Here is an 18678-nt window from a genome sequence, read left to right as displayed (position 1 = left end):
TTGTCCACATGTTTTTTTGCTAAGAGTTTGAGAGCTATAGTGAGAACTGAATTCACTGAATATATTTGGGGGCTGTATTCCCCCATTATTGGCTTTGTTCAGGTGTTTTGTGCCAAGAGGTTGACAGCTATGGTGAGAACTGAATTCACTAAATGGTAGCCATTTAAGTTCGTCTTCCTGTCTTTCACAAAACAGCTTTGGCATAGTGGCATGTTTCTTTGACTGTTTTGCACAGGGTCCCCTGGGTTAAAGACGTGTTGGTGAAATGTATCGTGGTAACACATCATTTTATTCTAGCAACTTTCCAACATTATACAAGCAGTGTTTAAAATGTGTCCCTGTTTTTTGGGCTTTTGTCCCCCCCCCCCCAATAAATGTCGGCTTTTTCCAGATTTCTTGTGCTGCAAAATTCAGAGATACAACTGCGTGTCAAGTAGATTTTACAAGGAGCTGAGGGCTGCAGGGGAACAAAACTTTAGTGCTGCTTATTCTGAGTCTGCTTGCATTGTTAATACCACAACAGGTAGTGTACTTGCATTTGATGCAGAAGGCTGTGGGTTCTACTCCCACAGTAGATAGATGCATTGCTGATACTGTACTGTGTTGTAAAGTGGGTGGATGCTGCAGTCCTTTTTGGCAAAGATACCTAGAGTAGTAACTATGAACCTGTTATCAGTTTGCCATACAGTCCCTATTGTGATATTACTAGCTTATCATTTTTTTAATGCATGCAACATAGGCAGTTTATTCCTCAAGGGTAACAGGCACTTGATTTGTAGATGAATAAACAATGACATATAAAGTTGTTCGCTAGCAGCAACCTCTTCATTGTTACAGATTTCTTTAATGTGGAATTATTTAGATGACTTTTACTACTTCAGAGATTGTGCATATTTACTGATACTGGTGGACTGTAGAATGTTTGAGTAGACTTTTATGATGGAAATGTTCTGAATTGGGTACTTTTGTCATTGGTGCATGCATTTTGTTTCATTGTTTACTGGAAAAATGTTCAAAACAATACATTTAAAATGCCGTCTAATAACTGTACTGTATTGTACAAGGAATATAATTTAGTACAATCAGGAAGGTGTATCAAAGAGCACATGTATGTTTCATGTGCAAGGGGCCTATGATTTGAAAACAGCCCAAAGTTGATCTTTATCTGCCACTGGCAAAATGTATTTTCTTTGAATGTGGGTTTCAATGCTGTTTCATTGAATGTGAGTTTCAAGGGCAGAGAAGTTTTAATGCTAAGCTTGTTTTCATTGTGAGACTGCATTGCTTTGTTTAATAGATGTCTTAGTGTTTGTGCTGTAAAATGCAAAATAAAACTTTCAAATGAAATCCAAATCATCATAGAAGTAAAGCAGTATGCACATTAGTGTTTATGGTAAATGGAGTGAAATAGCCAAGTAATGGATCATTGGAATGGCTGCAGGGGGGAGGGCTCCATTCGACCATGATTTTGTGAGGGGGAAGGGCTGCAAGCTCGGACAGCCCCAGCTGAACTATACCTCCCAACTGTCCAGATTTTCACAGAATGAATAGATTTTTGCTTCTTATTTTTGGTTTGTTCCTCATAAAATTTGGTTTTCTGGAAAATCATTTAGGAATTAAGTCACTATATAATGACACACTGAGTTTCAGACTTCATAACCTTCAGAAAAATGCATGCTAAAGTAAGACCTGTTATTCTATCAACTGTCTTAGTTTATACAAGAGCAATTTTTAGTACTGTTTATATGTCCCCCCAATATATTTGGCCTTGTCCAGATTTATTGCATTAACAGGTTGAGAGGTACATGCAAGTAAATTGCTTGATAGAATTAGGCATAGCCAAACCTCTCAACTGTCCCCGGATTTGGCTCAAAATGTTGCTCTTCCCCTAATAATCCCTCCGCAAAATAGCAATTTTGGAAGAAAACATGGATAGTTTACAATTAAGAAATAAATGTAATAATCAGAGTTATAGAACACTTTTATTTCAGAAATGCATGTAGATTCTTTTATTTTGTCAGCTGCTCAAGTTAGCAATACTAATATTAAAAAAGTGTCCCTTTTTTGACAGGTTCCCAGCTGTATTGTGTGGCTATTTTATCTTTTTGCATCACATTTTTGGTCCATTTTTCATAAAATTGTGGGGGGGTTTTTTTGGCAAATTAGTGGCAAATCATTAAAGACTGAAGTTAGAAAATAATGACAGACATTTCAGTTTCAGATTTCATACCCTTCAGAAAATTCATACTAATGCAAGACCTACTATTCTATTATCTTTCTAAGTTTATAAGAGCAATATTTAAAAATTGTCCTTATTTTTGGGCCTTTCTCCCACTTCTGTGTATGGCTTTGTCCAGATTTCTTGCTCTGAGGGTGAGAGGTATGACAAATGTGTGAGGGCCATCACAGTCAGCCAGAGACATTTTAAATTGTGACATACTTGTTGCACCCCACTCCCCCATGTAGTGACTCTGGATGTGTCCAATCAAGGCAAGGAGCAGTTATGCAGTGTAAATGTGCAGGGTATCCCCCCATCCAAGGTAGACACAAGTACTACAGCGGCTTTTCATCTGTTCTTGATTTTGCAGAATGGTCTGGTTTCTGTCATATTTTTGTACTGTTGGTTTATGCTTATTACTCAAAGTGCCTGTTGCTTTGTGTTTTAAGTAGCAATGCTTTAATGACCATCAAGTAAGCTTTAATAAGCATACTGTTAAAGAATTGCCAACATTGAAAGCCTTTCTGTTGTTGCCATGCAGAGAATACTTAACTAGATAATGTGTAAGCGTTTGGTATTGAAATACATATGACAGTATTTGTAATAAAGGACAGGATTACATTATTTTAAGAAGCTCATTACACTTGTTGGAGACTTCCAGTGATCTCTGAGGGCTTTACCCGTAAACTAAACAGAATGCCATTCATGTGTGGTCCATAACCTGTACAGTAATCCTTTAAGCAGTGTATCTTGAGCTTGTTTCTTGTTTTCTTTTCATTTTTTACTTTGATCATGTTTTCCCAATGAGACAAGTAGATAGTTGTCAGGCAGCAGGTCTTTTTTGGATAAGAAACATTTTTACAAGTGGGGGCATCACAGATTGCTACTTTCAGCATGTTACTTGGTAGTTTAATAAAGCTGAATATAAATTATAATTAGAACTGCAGTGCAAGGTGAAGCGGTTTGAGTTGAATGCTGCGTGTTTTTCTTATACTTGGTTTTGACTGGCATTCCAGTAATGTATTTAAAAAGTAATTTGTTTTTTCATGCCTCACAACCTTTTTGTTTCCATCTAGATATTAAGTAAGCTGTCATGCAGCCAATGCATTGAAATATTTTTATTCTTTTATACTTCATTTGTCTTGATTGGACTCTCATAATGAGGGTTTGGCACCCAGGCCAGCATATTTAATTAAAGTTAGATGTTTTTCGTCTCCCATTGCTGCAGTCCTTACATATGGGTAGTCCGCTGTCCACAATCGGCCCGAATACCAAAGGGCTAGAACCGTCATCCGAGACTGACGCAGTACAAATGCGCATGACCGACGCCATATCCTCAGTCTTTCTTGCGTCCTAAGCAGAAGCTGCGTCTGGAATTGTCAGTTTTCGAGTTTCAGACCGAGACCAAGTTGGGCTAAGTACCCCATTGGGGACACTTTTGTCTTTTCTTGCCTCAGTATTGACGGACGTCAGAATAAGTTAGTAACTGTATGACTTGTGGGAAACAGATTCCTCATAGGGATTACCATTCACTCTGTATCCCTTGTTTAGGGCCTGAGCACGACGTTGTTGGGTGTCGCTTTTGTGCTACTTTTAACAAGCGTACTATTAAACGTCGGTTGGACTGTGCTAGGCTCGTGTTTGGTAAACGCATGCCGTCGGATTCTCCGACGCCTGGTTCTTCTAAGAAACGCAAAGAGAGGTCTTTGCGGTCCAAACAGGATGAGTCGCGGACGCCGGTTCTGTAGAACCACCGACTACTTCAGCGGCTCCTTCTGAAAGTTTACCTGAGTCTCAAGGGGAGCCTTTGTTACTACAGGATGTGGCTTCTCCTGTGTTAGGCCAGGCTGAGGGTGCTTCTCAGGTGTCGGTGGTTCCCTCCCCTCATAGGGTAGTTAGGCTTCCACCTTCTCAAAGCAAAAGCCATTCTAAGTCTAAGTCTGCCCCTGCTGGTGCTAGTCCCCAGGGTCCAGCTTTTAGGAAGCACATGTTAAAGATGGCTGAAGATTTGATTACTTTAATTAGGGGTTCTATGCCCCCCCCCCTGAGAAGAGGCCCAGGGTAGAGACAGAGTTGGAGGGTTTGGTTCAGTCTTCCAATGAGTCAGATTCCTCTGTGGAAGAACTTCAGGATTTCCCTCCCTATTCTGATTCGGAGGCTGAGGACACTACTCCCTCTGCGTCCCCTCCAGAAGATTTTTCTTTCTCTGAGACTTTGCATTCCATGAGGGAACATTTCAAATGGGAAGACCAGGATTATTCTGATTCTCGTAAAAGGCTAAGAGAATTCTTGTTTTTGCCTCAGCAATAGGCCATTGGCTATTCCCCCTGTACTGGATGTTGTTCAGGATGTATTTTCTGAGGCTGCCCTTAACCCAGATTCTCTGCCTCCTGCCCCGGTTAAACCAGATAGATACTACAGGGTTCCGGAAGCTCACAAGTACTTCTGTGGTTAAGAATCCAGTTCCTCTGGACAAGGATGCTAGGGCCCTGGATAGGTGGGGTAAAAAACTGTATACCTCTTCTACTTTGGCTATGAGAGCTTTAAATTGTCAGTTTCATATGCTCAGGTATCAAAATTATTTGCTGGGACAATTGAAATGTAAAGTAGATGCTTTAGCTGAAGGTATTGACTGTAAGGAGCTTCAGGATTTAGTGCATGCTTCAGACCAGGTTGGTAAGCATTCTTTGCAGTGTGGTTTTGATGCTTTACAAGCTTCTTCCAGGGTGGCTGCTACTAGTTCAGTTGTTCGCAGGCATGCCTGGCTTAAAGATCAGACCTTGTCAGAGCATGTTAAGGCTCGAATTATGGATGCTCCTCTGCAATCTGATGTTCTTTTTGGCCCTCCAGTAGAATCAGTTTTGAAAAAAATGGAGGATAAAGCTAAGTCTATGCAGACAGTTAAGGACTTTTTACAGGTTCAGCCCCCTAAGTTCAGTAGGAATTGGCCTACTAAGGGATGGTCTTTCCCTCTTCGGATTTTCAATCTAGGGGCAGGTCGAAGCAAGGTAGAGGTAGGGCTTCCTCTCAGGGCCCTGTTACTTCTAGGTCTTTGAGTTCTTCTACCCCTTCTGCTGGGGAGGGCAGGGGTCAGTCCTTTCGGAAACAGACCCAATGACCTGTGTCTTCAGCTGCCGGACTCTGCTTTGCTGGCAACCCCTCTAGGAGGAAAACTGGGACTTTTCAAAAGGAATTGGCATTTGGTTACCCAAGACAAATGGGTATTGGACATAATAAATCGAGGCTACAAATTTTATTTTCACACATTCCCTCCTTTCAAAGGTATGCCAGATGTGCCTCATCAGCAAAGACTGGAAGCACAGGCACAAATTTCTTCTCTGCTTCAGTTGGGAGCAATACAGGAAGTTCCTTCGAAAGAGGCACAGGGTTTTATTCCGTCTTTTCTTAGTGCCAAAGAAAGGAAATACTTGGAGACCAATTTTGGATTTGTCCATTCTAAACACCTTTCTGGAAATTCCAAAATTCAAGATGTTAACACTACAACAGCTGTTACCTATGCTGGGCAGAGATCACTGGATGGTGACTTTGGATCTCAAAGAGGCCTATCTTCACATTCCTATCAGGCCCAGTTGGAAATTCCTGAGATTTGAATGGGAATTTGCATTATCAGTTCTCTGCATTGCCCTTTGGCTTGTCTACTGCCCAGGGTATTCACAAAAGTCCTGGCTCCAGTAATAGCTTTTCTCAGACTAAAAGGAATTCAAATTTATCCTTATCTGGACGACTGTTTGATTCTGGCTCAAGGCAAGCACGAACTTCTTCAACATCTACAGTATGTAATGACAGTTTTAAGATGCCTAGGGTATTCTGTGAACGAAATAAAGTCCAGTCTAGTACCCTCACAAGAGATGTGTTTTCTGGGTGTAAGACTGAATACAGCTGCTCAGATGGCATTTCTTACCCCGGACAAACAAAGAAATCTTCACCTATACTTCCAACAGCTATCAGTAATGTCCAGGCTGACTGCAAGGACAGTCCTTCAAGCCTTGGGGTTCATGGCATCTTGCATTCTAGTACTTCCCAATGCCAAACTGCATATGAGGAAGCTACAATGGTATCTCAAAAGCGACTCAACACAGCCGATTTGGACACTGTCATTGATTCTACCTTGCATTCAGAAAGAATTTGTGTGGTGGGCTCAGGAATGTCACCTAAACAAGGGACTCTCTGTGACCCAACCAGAGGCAAGTCAGATATTAACGACAGACGCCGGAGTCAGCCTGGGGAGCTCATTTCAAAGGAAAATGGATTCAAGACCTTTGGCCCCAGAGCTACTTCACTTGCATATCAATATGAAAGAGATGCTGGCAGTTCAATTTGCTTTGGAAGCATTCAAGGACCTACTTCAACCAGGACTGGTGTTGATTCAAACAGACAACACAACTGTCATGTGGTACATCAACAAGCAGGGGAACTCATTCTTACCCTCTTTGCAGACAAGCAATGCTGTTATGGGAAACTGCTTTAAATCTGCACATCACTCTTCGAGCACAGTTTCTGCCAGGAGCACAAAATTCTTTAGCAGATGTTCTGAGCAGACAGATTGTGGATCCTCACGAATGGAAGTTGGACCCTCAGGTATTTCTTCAGTTGACCATGGCTTGGGGAACTCCAGACATAGATCTGTTCGCTTCTCCTCTGAATTTCCAACTGCCTCTGTTTTGCACAAGGCTGTTTCATCCAAAAGCCTGGAAAATAGATGCACTATCCTTCAGTTGGAGCAACCTTCACGCGTATGCTTTTTCTCCTTTGCCTCTTCTTCCAAAGGTACTGTTGAAAGTCAGGAGGGACAAACCTTGCATGATCCTTATAGCACCGGATTGGCCTCGTCAACATTGGTACCCTCTGTTGAGGAGCTTAATTCATGGGACACCTTGGCCATTACCACAGATTCCTCACTTATTGTCTCAGGAAAGCAATCATTTTCTCAATGTCAGGGTGAAATCCCTACACCTGACAGCTTGGCACATTCTGTTTTAAAGAAGGAGGGCCTTCAGCTCCCTCAACAAGTTTTGGATGTTATTTTGGAAGCCAGGCGACCTAGTACTCGAAAGGTTTATGCTGATAAATGGAAGAGATTTTTTCTTTGGGGTTCAGCTAAAGGCTTTGATGTCAAATTGCCTAATTTGAGTTGTACATTGCAATATTTGACTGTTTTATTGGACAAGGGTTTGTCCTTCTCTTCTGTAAAAGTGCATGCTGCAGCTATTTCTGCTCACTATGATTGTGACCCTCCTTTGTTTTCGCATCCATTGGTTAAACAGTTTCTTAGAGGGGCAAAGAATATAAGACCCCAGAGCTCCTACTCCTGCCTGGGATCTTAATTTTGTTTTAGAAAAGCTGACTCTGCCTCCTTTTGAACCTGCAGCTACAGCTGAATTGAAGTTCTTGTCTTGGAAGACTGCTTTTTTGTTGGCTGTTACTTCTGCTAGAAGGGTATCTGAATTACAGGCCCTCATGGCAGTGGAACCTTTTCTGATTTTTCACAAGGACAGAGTTTCCTTACGCACTAATCCTACTTTTATGCCTAAAGTGATTTCTAATGTGGCATTGAACCAATCTATACATTTGCCTACTTTTTATGCTAACCCCAAAAATAAAGGGGAAAAAGTTTTGCATTCTTTGGATGTACATAGGCAGTTAAGGTATTATTTGAGCAGAACCAAAGAGTTCAGAAGATCTCAACAATTATTTGTTTCTTTTGCTTTGACTTCACAAGGAAAGCTGTCTCAAACAAACTATTTCCAAGTGGATTGGCCATTGTATTGCTTTTTGTTACTCTCATCATGGAAAGGATGTTCCAGCTGGGATCAGGCCTCATTCTACAAGGGCTACGGCCACCTCTACTGCCTTTTTGAGAGGGGTAGCTACTAAAGACATTCTAGAGGCAGCTACTTGGAGTTCTGTACATACCTTTACAAAGCATTATCATTTACCTCTTTATTCTAGGTCTAGGGCTGGGTTTGCCACTGCAATCTTACAGGGCATGTTAGCAGCTCCTAATGCTATTTAGTTAGCCAGCCTCCCTTTTTTCCGTTGCTATGGGATTCTACCCATATGTAAGGACTGCAGCAATGGGAGACGAAGAACATAGTACAGTTTTGTACCTACCAAAAATGTAGCTGTTCGAGGATCTCCATTGCTGCAGTCCAACCTCCCTCCTTCCCCCTTTTTCTTTTTTAGGTTGGGTTTTGGGTGGTGTTTTTTGCATTCTGACGTCTGAGGCAAGAAAGACTGAGGATATGGCGTCGGTCATGCGCATTTGTACTGGCGTCTCGGCCGATGACCGACGCCAGTTCTAGCCCTTTGGTATTCGGGCCGATTGTGGACAGCGGACTACCCATATGTAAGGACTGCAGCAATGGAGATCCTCGAACATCTACATTTATGGTAGGTACAAAACTGTACTTTTTTGTGGTTTTGAGCATAGCTCCTCCCCTTTCTAACTGGCTGCACCCCTTCCCATTGACCCCACCCATTCAGCTATCTCCTGCAGACCCCCTTTGATTTGAAGTCACCAGCTGCCACTGCAAACAGTACCACAAATACTAGGTCTGGAGACCTGAACTTTGTGACTTAAACAGAACATACTGGAGAGACAGATGTGTGTCCCAGAGACTGCCCCTCGTATGGAATAGGTTTTTCATCCATGTGAAGCTGAGTTTTTTTATTCGCCAGTTTTAAGTGCAACCTAGACCAGTGGATGGGGAATAGAAAATTTACACCAGGCCTGGCACCCATGTCCTTTATGATCAGAGGTAGCTTATAAATGCCTGGCCCTCACTGTCCAATTAGGATGCCAGGCATCATTATTCTTTCTGGAAAATTTGCTTAGGCTTAGACAGGCCGCCTAGGTCATTAGCCTAGTAACAATCTATGAATCTACACTTGGCAGTTTTTTTTTTCCTAATTGATTTTCTCTTTCTTTCCTCAAATTTCTTCTTTGTTGGCATCCAGGCAGTGAAATTACCAGCCAATAACCAAATTTTACTCAGATTGATTGTTTTGTTGAGCCAGCTATGGAAATAAAGTACATAAGGAAAGCTGGTGATGGAATTCATAAGTCCAGGAAATCATCAAAAGAAACGAGGAGCGCAATAAAAAGTGTAAGAGAGTAAAGATGGACCAGGCTAAGAAGGAATACTGGTTAACTAACAAAGAGGCTAAGAAAGGGGTTGCAACAGCAAAGAACAAGGCATCAGAGACACTCTACCAGCTTCTAGAAATTGACCAACTCTGTAGATGGTAGGCGGAAACTCTCTTGGGTTGCAAGGCAAAGACTGAAGTATAAAGAAGATAGTCAGACATCCTTCATAAGGGATGCTAGCAACAACCTGCTCAACAGCACTGTGCATGAAACACAGATGGAATGGGTACTTTGATAAGCTTCTGAATGAAGTAAACCCCACAGAAGATGTACTGCCCCTGAAACAGCATACGATGAAAGAAGAGGAGGAGCCCATCCTGGAAGAAGCAAGAAAATTACTTAGAAAAATGAAGTCAGGGAAAGCAGTAGGCTCAGATGAAACCGTAGCAGATATGATCAAGATGTTGTGTAAGACTGGAGAGATAGCTCTTGAGGGTACCTGTAGCAGTATGGAAATAAAGGCATATCCCAGATGACTGGAGAATACGCATACTAGTATCAGTGTACAAGAACAAAGGGGAACATCCACAACTGTGGGTAGTACCGAGGTAACAAACTTCTGTCCCACTGCATGAAAGTTCTAGAGAAGGTGATCGGTAAATAAATATGCAAAGTAGCAGTAGAAAGTTAGATGGGAAGTTACCATTTTGGATTCCGATCAAGATACAGCTCAATGACCAAATGTTTGCATTAAGGCAGATAGTTGAGAAAACTCTAGAGGTGAGGAAATAGTCCAACTTGGGCATTCCTAGATTTGGAGAAAGCCTTTGACAAGGTCCCAAGATAGCTGTTTAGGGTAGTCCTGAGGTAGTTTGAAGTCCCAGAAACATTGGGAGAATTAATGCAGGGTTTGTACAAGGGTCCAGTGACTCAAGTAAGAACAGTGTTCATTTTCACAGAGGGGATCCCAGTGGAAGTGGGTATGAAGCAGGGTTCATCTATGAGCCCACTGCTATTCATACTGGTGATTGACTACATTAGCAAACAGATCAAGGGACCTTTGGAGCTAAATGGATTTGGAATAAAGTTGTTTTTATACAAAAACTGTTGGTGTGGAGCTTATGGTGGAGTTCAGCCCTGAAGCACTTTTATTCAAACAGATCAAGGGAGACAGAATGCCAAATTTGCTTTATTAAAATGATGTGACATTATAGGCAGACTAAGCAAGAACTTCACTGAAGGATGGGGAGCTGATGCAAAACTAAAGGCATATAGGATGCAACTGAGTACATATAAGACAACTGGGGAAATCAGATGAACCTGAGAACTGAGATAGAAGGAAAAATAGTAGAACAAATTAATAGCTTCAAATATCTGGGAGGAGTTGTTGAGGAGAAGGAAACTCTGAATGAGGAAATAAAAAGCTAGCATCAGAGTGGCAGCAGCCAACTGTTACAGTGTGTCAGAGGTAGTGTATGACAGCAGAATGCCAAAGAAGCTGAAATGTAAGATGTGTAAAACAATGGTGAGGCGAGTACTACTGTGTGTTACAAAAACTTAGGCAATAAAGGCAGAGCAGTTGAGGAAGCTAAATGTGATGGAGTTGAAGTGATTGAGACAGGTGGTAGGATGCGCACTGTGCCACAGATGAAGAAATGAGGCCATCAGAGCAGAAGGCAAAGTAGCACCAGTTGCAGAGAAAGTTCAGGCAAATGTGCAGTAAATCGGAAGACAGTCTGATGACGATTTGGGACAGACAGGAAGAAGGCAAGAGGAGTCCATCAGAAAAGTGGATGATTTGTGTGAGAAGACCTGTGAAAGTCCAGCATGACTATCAAAGAAGGTAGGAGAGTGGCACTGAATCAAGTGAGATGGCCCCATGTAGAGGAGAAATGGAGTGGTTGATTACTTTTACTAGATTTTTTTTTAAATAAAGAATATGTTCCACCCACCACGACTGCACTTCATACGTTTAATTATATAAAACAAAGAATTTTTCTTGATTTTCAGTTTTCACTCTGGGAGGCCTCTAATCAATGTTTTGATCAATGTCCACCCATCTTGGAAGTACGAAGTGCTGTATTTTTGTATAACAAACTGGAATGATAATTGAGGTATTGAATGTATTTTGATTTTTATACAATTTTGGAAATGGTTACTATGCATTTTATTTGCGTTTCACTGAATGTATGTATGTGAATTTTTGCTTTGGATTTTTTTTTGCTTTTTTATGTTAATGTCTATGAGTTAGTTAACAGTTTTACTAAAACACCCCTTTTTGTGATTGACATATCTTTTACATCCTCCTGAGCTACCACCAACTTGGGTAACTGGGACCTTGTGTTAATGTTTCATCCAAAATATGACTTTTCAACAGTGAAACATCTCATAATGCTGTACTGCAAATTAGTGTCAGTCTGGAACATTAATCTATGCACCAGAGCATTATGATCTTGACATTGCATTGCTTCACATGTAGGTTCAACACAGAAAGAGGGCAGACAAGATGACTGTTGTTCTATATGCCCTAGTGAGCTTCCTGCCATAGGTTCTGTTATTCCTATCTTGTTACTCTTAACCATGCTTAAATTATTTGTAGTGCATGGGGCATGGTGACTAAATTCTGATATACAGAAAAAAGACGAATCAGTTAAGTGTTACTGTAGCACAAGATCTGATATTAACAAAGTCTCAGACTAGACAGTTAGATCTGCCAATACAGATCAGCAAAGAAAGTGGCACAATAAGTAAAATAAAGTTAAAAAAAAAATTGTTTCTGCCTGCTGCCATACTGGTAATGTTCCTCTTGTAAACCTAGAAAGTAGCTAGGATAACAGGGTGTGTGCTCGCCTGCATTTTTCAGAAGGATACAGAGTCTGAAACTCCAATATGTGTCATTATTTAGTGATTTCAGTCCTCAGTAATTTGTCCAAAAACAAGATTTTAATGAGGAACAGACAAAACATCTAAGTCAAAAATCTGGAGAGTTGAGAGGTATGGAAAGGTGAGTGTAAACATATGAGACTGTTAACTGTCTTTTTGACTATGCTCACCAAGTAATTTATAGCTTTGATAGCCAGCAAAATGCTTAGCATTTTTCTCCCTGTAACTCGTAGTAATTGGAGAAGAAAAAGCTCCATGCACTTCAAAGAATTATGTTTGGGCTGCTGAATAACTGGCTTATTATGTGTTTGAGACATAGAATCTTGGCATCCATGTGATCATAATTCTTTGTGGCTCATGGTCCTCTATATTCTAGATAGCTCAGTTTGAATTCCTTGAAAGCAGTTCTGTGGTTTTTGATGAAGATTTTAGATCTTCATTCATTGTATCATTTTGTCAAAAATGGAGAACAGTAATAAGATTCTGGAATTCCTGATTTTCAGGCATCTTGTACTAGGAATGATGCACTGTACAGCCAAAAAATGTCTACTTTGTTTTTACTGATGAAACTGTTCCTGTGGAACAGAGCCTATTATTTTGGCTTTTTTACATTATCGTATGCTACAAGAAGGTTCCCCTCAGTGTTTGCTGTTGCTCTATTGCTCATCCGATGTTTCTAAAAGTGAAGTGTTTTGTGTACCACCTGTAGGGTATCAGAGTAGTGTAATTTCCCAGATACAATGCCATGGGATAATATTCAGAAATGTATTATTTTTGGTTGTAAAACCAAAAAAAAAAAAAAAAAAGAGAGAGATAAAAAATGTTTATTTTCTTTGACAAAAAATTATTTCCCATGATTCTATCCTCACACCGTCCAAAATTAAATGTACACAGAATCTCAAAATTATATTGTTTTCAAGTGTTTTACATTTAAGCAATGTTTAATTCTTTTTAGAATTGATGTTTAGAGGCAAGCATATATTACTTCTGTTTCTTTTTTTAGAAAATAGTTGAGAGTTGATTGCTGAAGGTAAGAGCTGAATATATTCAGAATTTACCATTTCTTTGCAGGTGATCAAAAAAACTGTAGTTCAGTAGAGGACCAAAAACATCTGTCTTTGTTAGTGATGGAGACTCTGACAGTACTGCTTCAAGGATCCAACAGCAATGCAGGTGGATATATTCCCTATGTTCACATTTTATAAAGTTTTAACAATTTACATTTGGACTTACCAATATATACCATACTGATAATGATGATTTGGACAAACCAAATGCAGTGATATGAGCATTGACCTCTAGTAAAAGTGTAACAGCAATTGTGTTGTCATTAATACAAGTACTTAAACTGCTGATGTGCTCCCTTTTGTTTTGCTAGATATTAAGTATTCTTTGGCCACACATCATTCATAGATTCCTTAATTATGTTTTTATCGTTAGAATTTACATAGTTCATGTTTTCTGAAAATATCTTCAACATTATTAGTAGAAGTCTCTTGCATTGCAGAACTTTAAATATGTTATACAACATGCATCTATCTTTTAGGTATTTATACAGGTGGTATCCTCATATTCAGTATATCTAACAGCGTTCTAAAATAAAGAACAATAACCAGCTATTTTTTCTCTCTTAAATCTGTTTTGTCTTTTTTCTGCTCTCTTCCTGGTCTTCATCCACATCTTTTCTTATCCTGTCCACTATATGGATAATGTTTCAGATTTAGTCATGTCCATCTAATTATTGATACTGAGATAACCAGTGGTTCCAAAATCTACGTGTAGATTTACCTGTCACTGCTTTTTTGTTACTAACTCTGCATGGATGCTCATCATATCTTCAAATCTTGGACTTGTTGCTTTTCAGTGTTTAGTCGCTGCCTTCTTTGCTACTAATAGTACTACACTCAGTAACCTAAGTGCATGTGCTGATATTGTTGCACTAATTCAGTAATTAACAGCTGTGGTATTTGCAGATGTCGAAGTGCTAGAAAACTTGTATAAATATTCCTTAGTACATCTCCATCATATACTATTTGCATTGGAAAGCTTCAGCTACAATTTTGCTGGAGTAAAAAAAAAAATTGTATGAAGACAACTTCATACAAATGTACAAAATCTTCTAGGCTGTACACCATGACCAGTGTCTGTGCATCCATTATTAACATCTGTGTTGTCCGATTTCCATCTGTGTTGTCAGTTGCCGTCTCTTTGTGTTGTAGTATTGGTTCATACATGTCTAATAATATTTGGTATATATTAGTAGCCCATTTCTCTTAAGTTTTAACATTGACCAAACTAATTTGTTAGTTGGAGTCAACTCTTGTTTGCCTCTTCTAACACGTCTTTTTCTGAGTGCTTTATTTTGGAATTGCATGTGAGATGGTTAACTTGTACTTTATAGGTTCATAGATAGGTACCAGGCTATCGGCCCTGGGGCTTATATACGCCTAGCCAAAAAGGTTCCCTGGCTTTCGCCACCCAAGAAAATCATTTTCCTGTGTCCCTGTCAAGCAGTGCCGCAGAAGTGATCCCTGGGGTGAATTTTCTATTTCCCATCCAGTGGTCAAGATTTTTCTTAGAGGGGTAATGAGGACCTTGGCTTGACATGAATGGGTAGTTTATTCCAGAGTATGGGAAGTCTCTGGGACAGGAATCTATCCCTCCAGCATGTTTTGTTTATTGTGGTGACAAGGTTTAGTTCCCTGGAGCATGTGATTCAGAAAGATTGGGATTTCTTTAAGTGAAGCATGTCCAACAGCTCTGGGTATGACAAAGCTTTGTATGTTAGGCAGAGATCTCCTCTGAGTAGGCGATATGCGATGGAGTAGAGCTGGAGGTTTTGAGACGGTCTGCGTATGGCATCTGTTTGAGGCCGGTAATCCTCTTAGTGAGGTATTTCTGTGGCCTTTCCAGTTGTAAGTGTCTTGTGAGAAAATGGGGCATTGTACTCTATAATGGGTCTGATGAGGGATGAGTAGAGAGGAACAATGACCTCCTTTTTTCTAGAGGAGAATCCTTTTGTGATGAGGTGTGCCACGTAGAGGGATTTCCTGACTACTGCGGCGATGTGGTTATCAAAGGAGAGACTAATATCCACCTATGTCTCGAAGTCTCTTATCACGCTTTCAGTGTTTAGTGAGCTACCACCAGTGTGGTAGTTCATGGGTACCAAGTTTTTCCCAGAGGGGATGACAGTGCACTTCTTGGCATTGAGCTTGAGGCCATGACTTTGACACCAAGCATCTGTCTCTCTGAGGCCCTTTTGTAGAATGTCTACATCATTAGGTGATTCTCTTACGGCTCCCAGTTTGCAGTCATCTATGAACTTTATTAGCCAAAGACCTTCTGTGTTGGCCTGTACTTCAGAGAAGTAGATGCCGAACAGGAGAGGACCCAGGACTGAACCCTGTGGTACTCTACACGTCACTGGTCTGAAGATGGACTTGGAGTCTGCTACTTTTACTGTGTGGATTCTGTCAGTGAGCCAATTGGCCACCCATCTTGTGACATAGGGATTTATGCCCAGTTTAGTGAGTTTATCTATAATTCCAGAGTGGAGGATGGTATCAAAAGCCTTGGCGTGGTCAAGATAGGATGTGTGTACTACCTTGCCCTCATCTACGGCTCTAGTGACTGCTTCAGAGAAGTTATTCAGGTTTAGTAGACATAATCTACCTTTTACAAACCCAAACTGAGTGGGTTCCAGGGTTTGGAGGTTACCTATGTCTTTGTTTATAAGCTCCAAGATGATACGTTCCATGACCTTGCAGACCAGGCTCGTCAGGCTAATGGGGCAGTAGTTTCTGGGGTCCGTGGTGGCACCCCCTTTGTGGAGTGGGATAACCATCGCTGTGCGCCATTCAGTAGGCCCATAACCTGAGGTTAGCCTATGATTGAACATGACACTTAGTTGGGGTGCCAGTACGTTTTGTAGTTCGTACAGTACGCAGCCTGGGATGTTGTCTGGTCCCATGGATGCTGTGTTCTTGGCTTTGGAGATTGCGGTCTTTACTTGTTCATCCATGATTACAGGGGCTTTGCATTCTTCTGGTATTAAGATGGGGCCCTTTTTGAGGATGAGAGGTGGGTAAAGTTAGCACTGAACCTATCTGCCAGGATGTTAGCAATATCAGTTGGTTCTGTATTTTTTGTGCCATTGTGCTTTAGTTCAGAGCAGATCTGAGTGTTGCCATTGAGATTCTTGACATAGCTGTAAAATGCTTTGTGGTTGTCTTTGGAATCAGTGACAGTTTTATTTTCATAACTGGCTTTGGAGGATTTTATGAGGGATCTCCGCTTCTTGCTGAAGCTGACCAGGGAGTTGCTTGGGATTTTACTCTTTTTTTTTTGCAACAGCTTCTTCCTTCTGTTGTAGAGTTAGTTTATGGCAGGGGACCACCAGATTGGCTTTCTTTTTTTGGAGGATAGTGTCTTGGTTCTGTTGGGGATGGCATGATCCATGCACTCATGTTTCTGCTTATACAGTGCATTTGTGTAAGATTCAGCAGTCGTACCTCTATTTTCTGTTTGCATGGGTGTCGTGAAGTTTGTCACTTCTGTCTTAAGAAGCATGAAGTTGGCTTTGGAGTAGTTTTTGATGGTGGTCTTAATGGAGGGTGGGGGTGGGATATAGATGTCTAGGGTGATTAGCTTGTGGTCGGATCTGACCAGCGAGGAGTTGACCTCTGGCGTGGAACACCGGTTACCAGCCCCTCTTCCCAGTCCAGATTCTTAACCAATATCAAATAATGGCACCTACTTCTGTTAATACTTCTGCAATCTCCAAGAAGTAATTTTCCTGCATCTACTCTACTTTCTTATATCCAATCGGTATTCATTCTTAACTACAGTATGAATGAATTGGCTGTATAAGTATCCCCCTTCACATTAAGCAGTTATTATTTTTTAAGCAAGTTTTGTCCTCTTCCCCAGCTATCTGCTCAGTCCAGTGTCTAAAAATATTTAAACTGTGTTGACCTCTTTCCTTTTCCATTGTTAAGTCCGTCAATCTTGCCATAAACCAAGGGATATATAGTACGTAATACTATTTTAAAGCAGTGGCTGTTTAATTGTAGTAGTCAGGAACTCCTAATCTACCTTACTTTTTTGGTAGCATCAGTTTTTTGCACACTGTTCTTGGGTTTGCCCTATGTCATATAAATAGAGAGGACCATCTCTTCACAACAAAACAATAAAACTCCACTAAGACTTGTAGGAACAAAGACCAACTGCAGGATTAGTATTAGAAGTATTTATTCTTCAGTTTCGTCTATCAAATACTTCTCAGAAAAAAGTATTTATTGTTCGCTTTTGTCTATAAAAGGCTTCTCAGAAGTTTTGTGAAATCTTCTATAGACGAAAGCGAAGAATAAATACTTTTAACGCTAATCCTGCATTTTGTCTTTGCTCCTACAAGTCTTGGTGGAGTTTTATTGTTTTGGTGTTCCTTTTCTGCCTATTCGTTTGGAATAGTATTGGTTTTTGATCATCGCTTCGCAATAGCCAGAAACCCCTTTGTTGACTGTACCAGAAATATTTGAGCTGCACACAAAACTATGGAGAAATAAACATATGGTTGTGTTTATTCTGTGATCTTTCTAAATATAAAATGTTTCACTTTGTAAAAGTTTTGTATTTTTACTGATTGGTTCAGTTTATCTACAAGACAAACTACAGTGTATTTTACCTTACTCATACTCAAAATGCTGGAATATTTTTCAGCAACTCCAAAGAAGGCTGATTTATTACCGTAGCTTTTGTTTTCAACATTAACCTTATGGTCCATTTCATTGAGTCACAGATGTTCATCGTGTTACCCTGCTGCAGTCATCACACTTGGGTTATCCTGTCGTCAGGCGGTCCCGCAGTCGGCCAGAATTCCAAAGTCTTGGTCCGGCGTCGGTTTCTGTCGCTTCTTCCCTGACGTCAGTGCGCCAGGGGTATAAATAATGCATCCAACGCCATTTTCTTCAGTCTTTCTTGCCGCGCGGTGCCCAAAGCAGAACCAATTCGCAAGTGCCGGTCGGCCGACTCCTGAGATTTTCGAAGTCGAATTTCAGATCCGAAGTCTTCAATAAAGCTAAGTACCCCGTTGGGGAAATTTTTCTTGCCTCAGACCGATGTCAGAAAAAGTTAACAATTGTATTTCTTGTGGGAAGCAAATACCTCATAAGGATTTTCATTCTTACTGCATACCTTGCCTAGGCCCAGACCACAACGTCACTGGCTGTCGTTTCTGTGCTAGGTTTAATAAGTGCACTATAAAAAGACGCTTTGATTTCACACGACACTACTTCGGTAGAAAATTTAACTACACTATGCCATCGGAGCAACCGACTACCGGCGTGCACAAAAAACGCAAGGACAGGCAGCCTAGACCCAGGCCAGACTCCAAGGCCTCGGCTGGTCCGGTCTCCGGTTCACCGGTCTTCAGTGAGGCTCCAACGCAGCCCCTGACTACCGCAGTTGT

At 40.8% G+C, this 18678-nt stretch overlaps 1 protein-coding gene across 1 annotated transcript in view; it reads left to right on the top strand.

Moving 5' to 3' along the window:
- Positions 1-18678, top strand: part of WDFY3 (WD repeat and FYVE domain containing 3) — a 5086165-nt gene that overhangs the window by 1714510 nt on the left and 3352977 nt on the right. The window contains exon 10 of the mRNA XM_044059488.1: positions 13281-13382. Coding sequence (XP_043915423.1) covers positions 13281-13382 — 102 coding nt within the window. The remainder of the gene's footprint in view (positions 1-13280; positions 13383-18678) is intronic.

The sequence above is a fragment of the Protopterus annectens genome, chromosome 17.part0 (assembly GCF_019279795.1).
Source record: "Protopterus annectens isolate FY-2018-M chromosome 17.part0, PAN1.0, whole genome shotgun sequence".
Taxonomy (NCBI): Eukaryota; Metazoa; Chordata; order Ceratodontiformes; family Protopteridae; genus Protopterus; species Protopterus annectens.
This window is presented reverse-complemented; position numbering and strand designations above follow the sequence as displayed.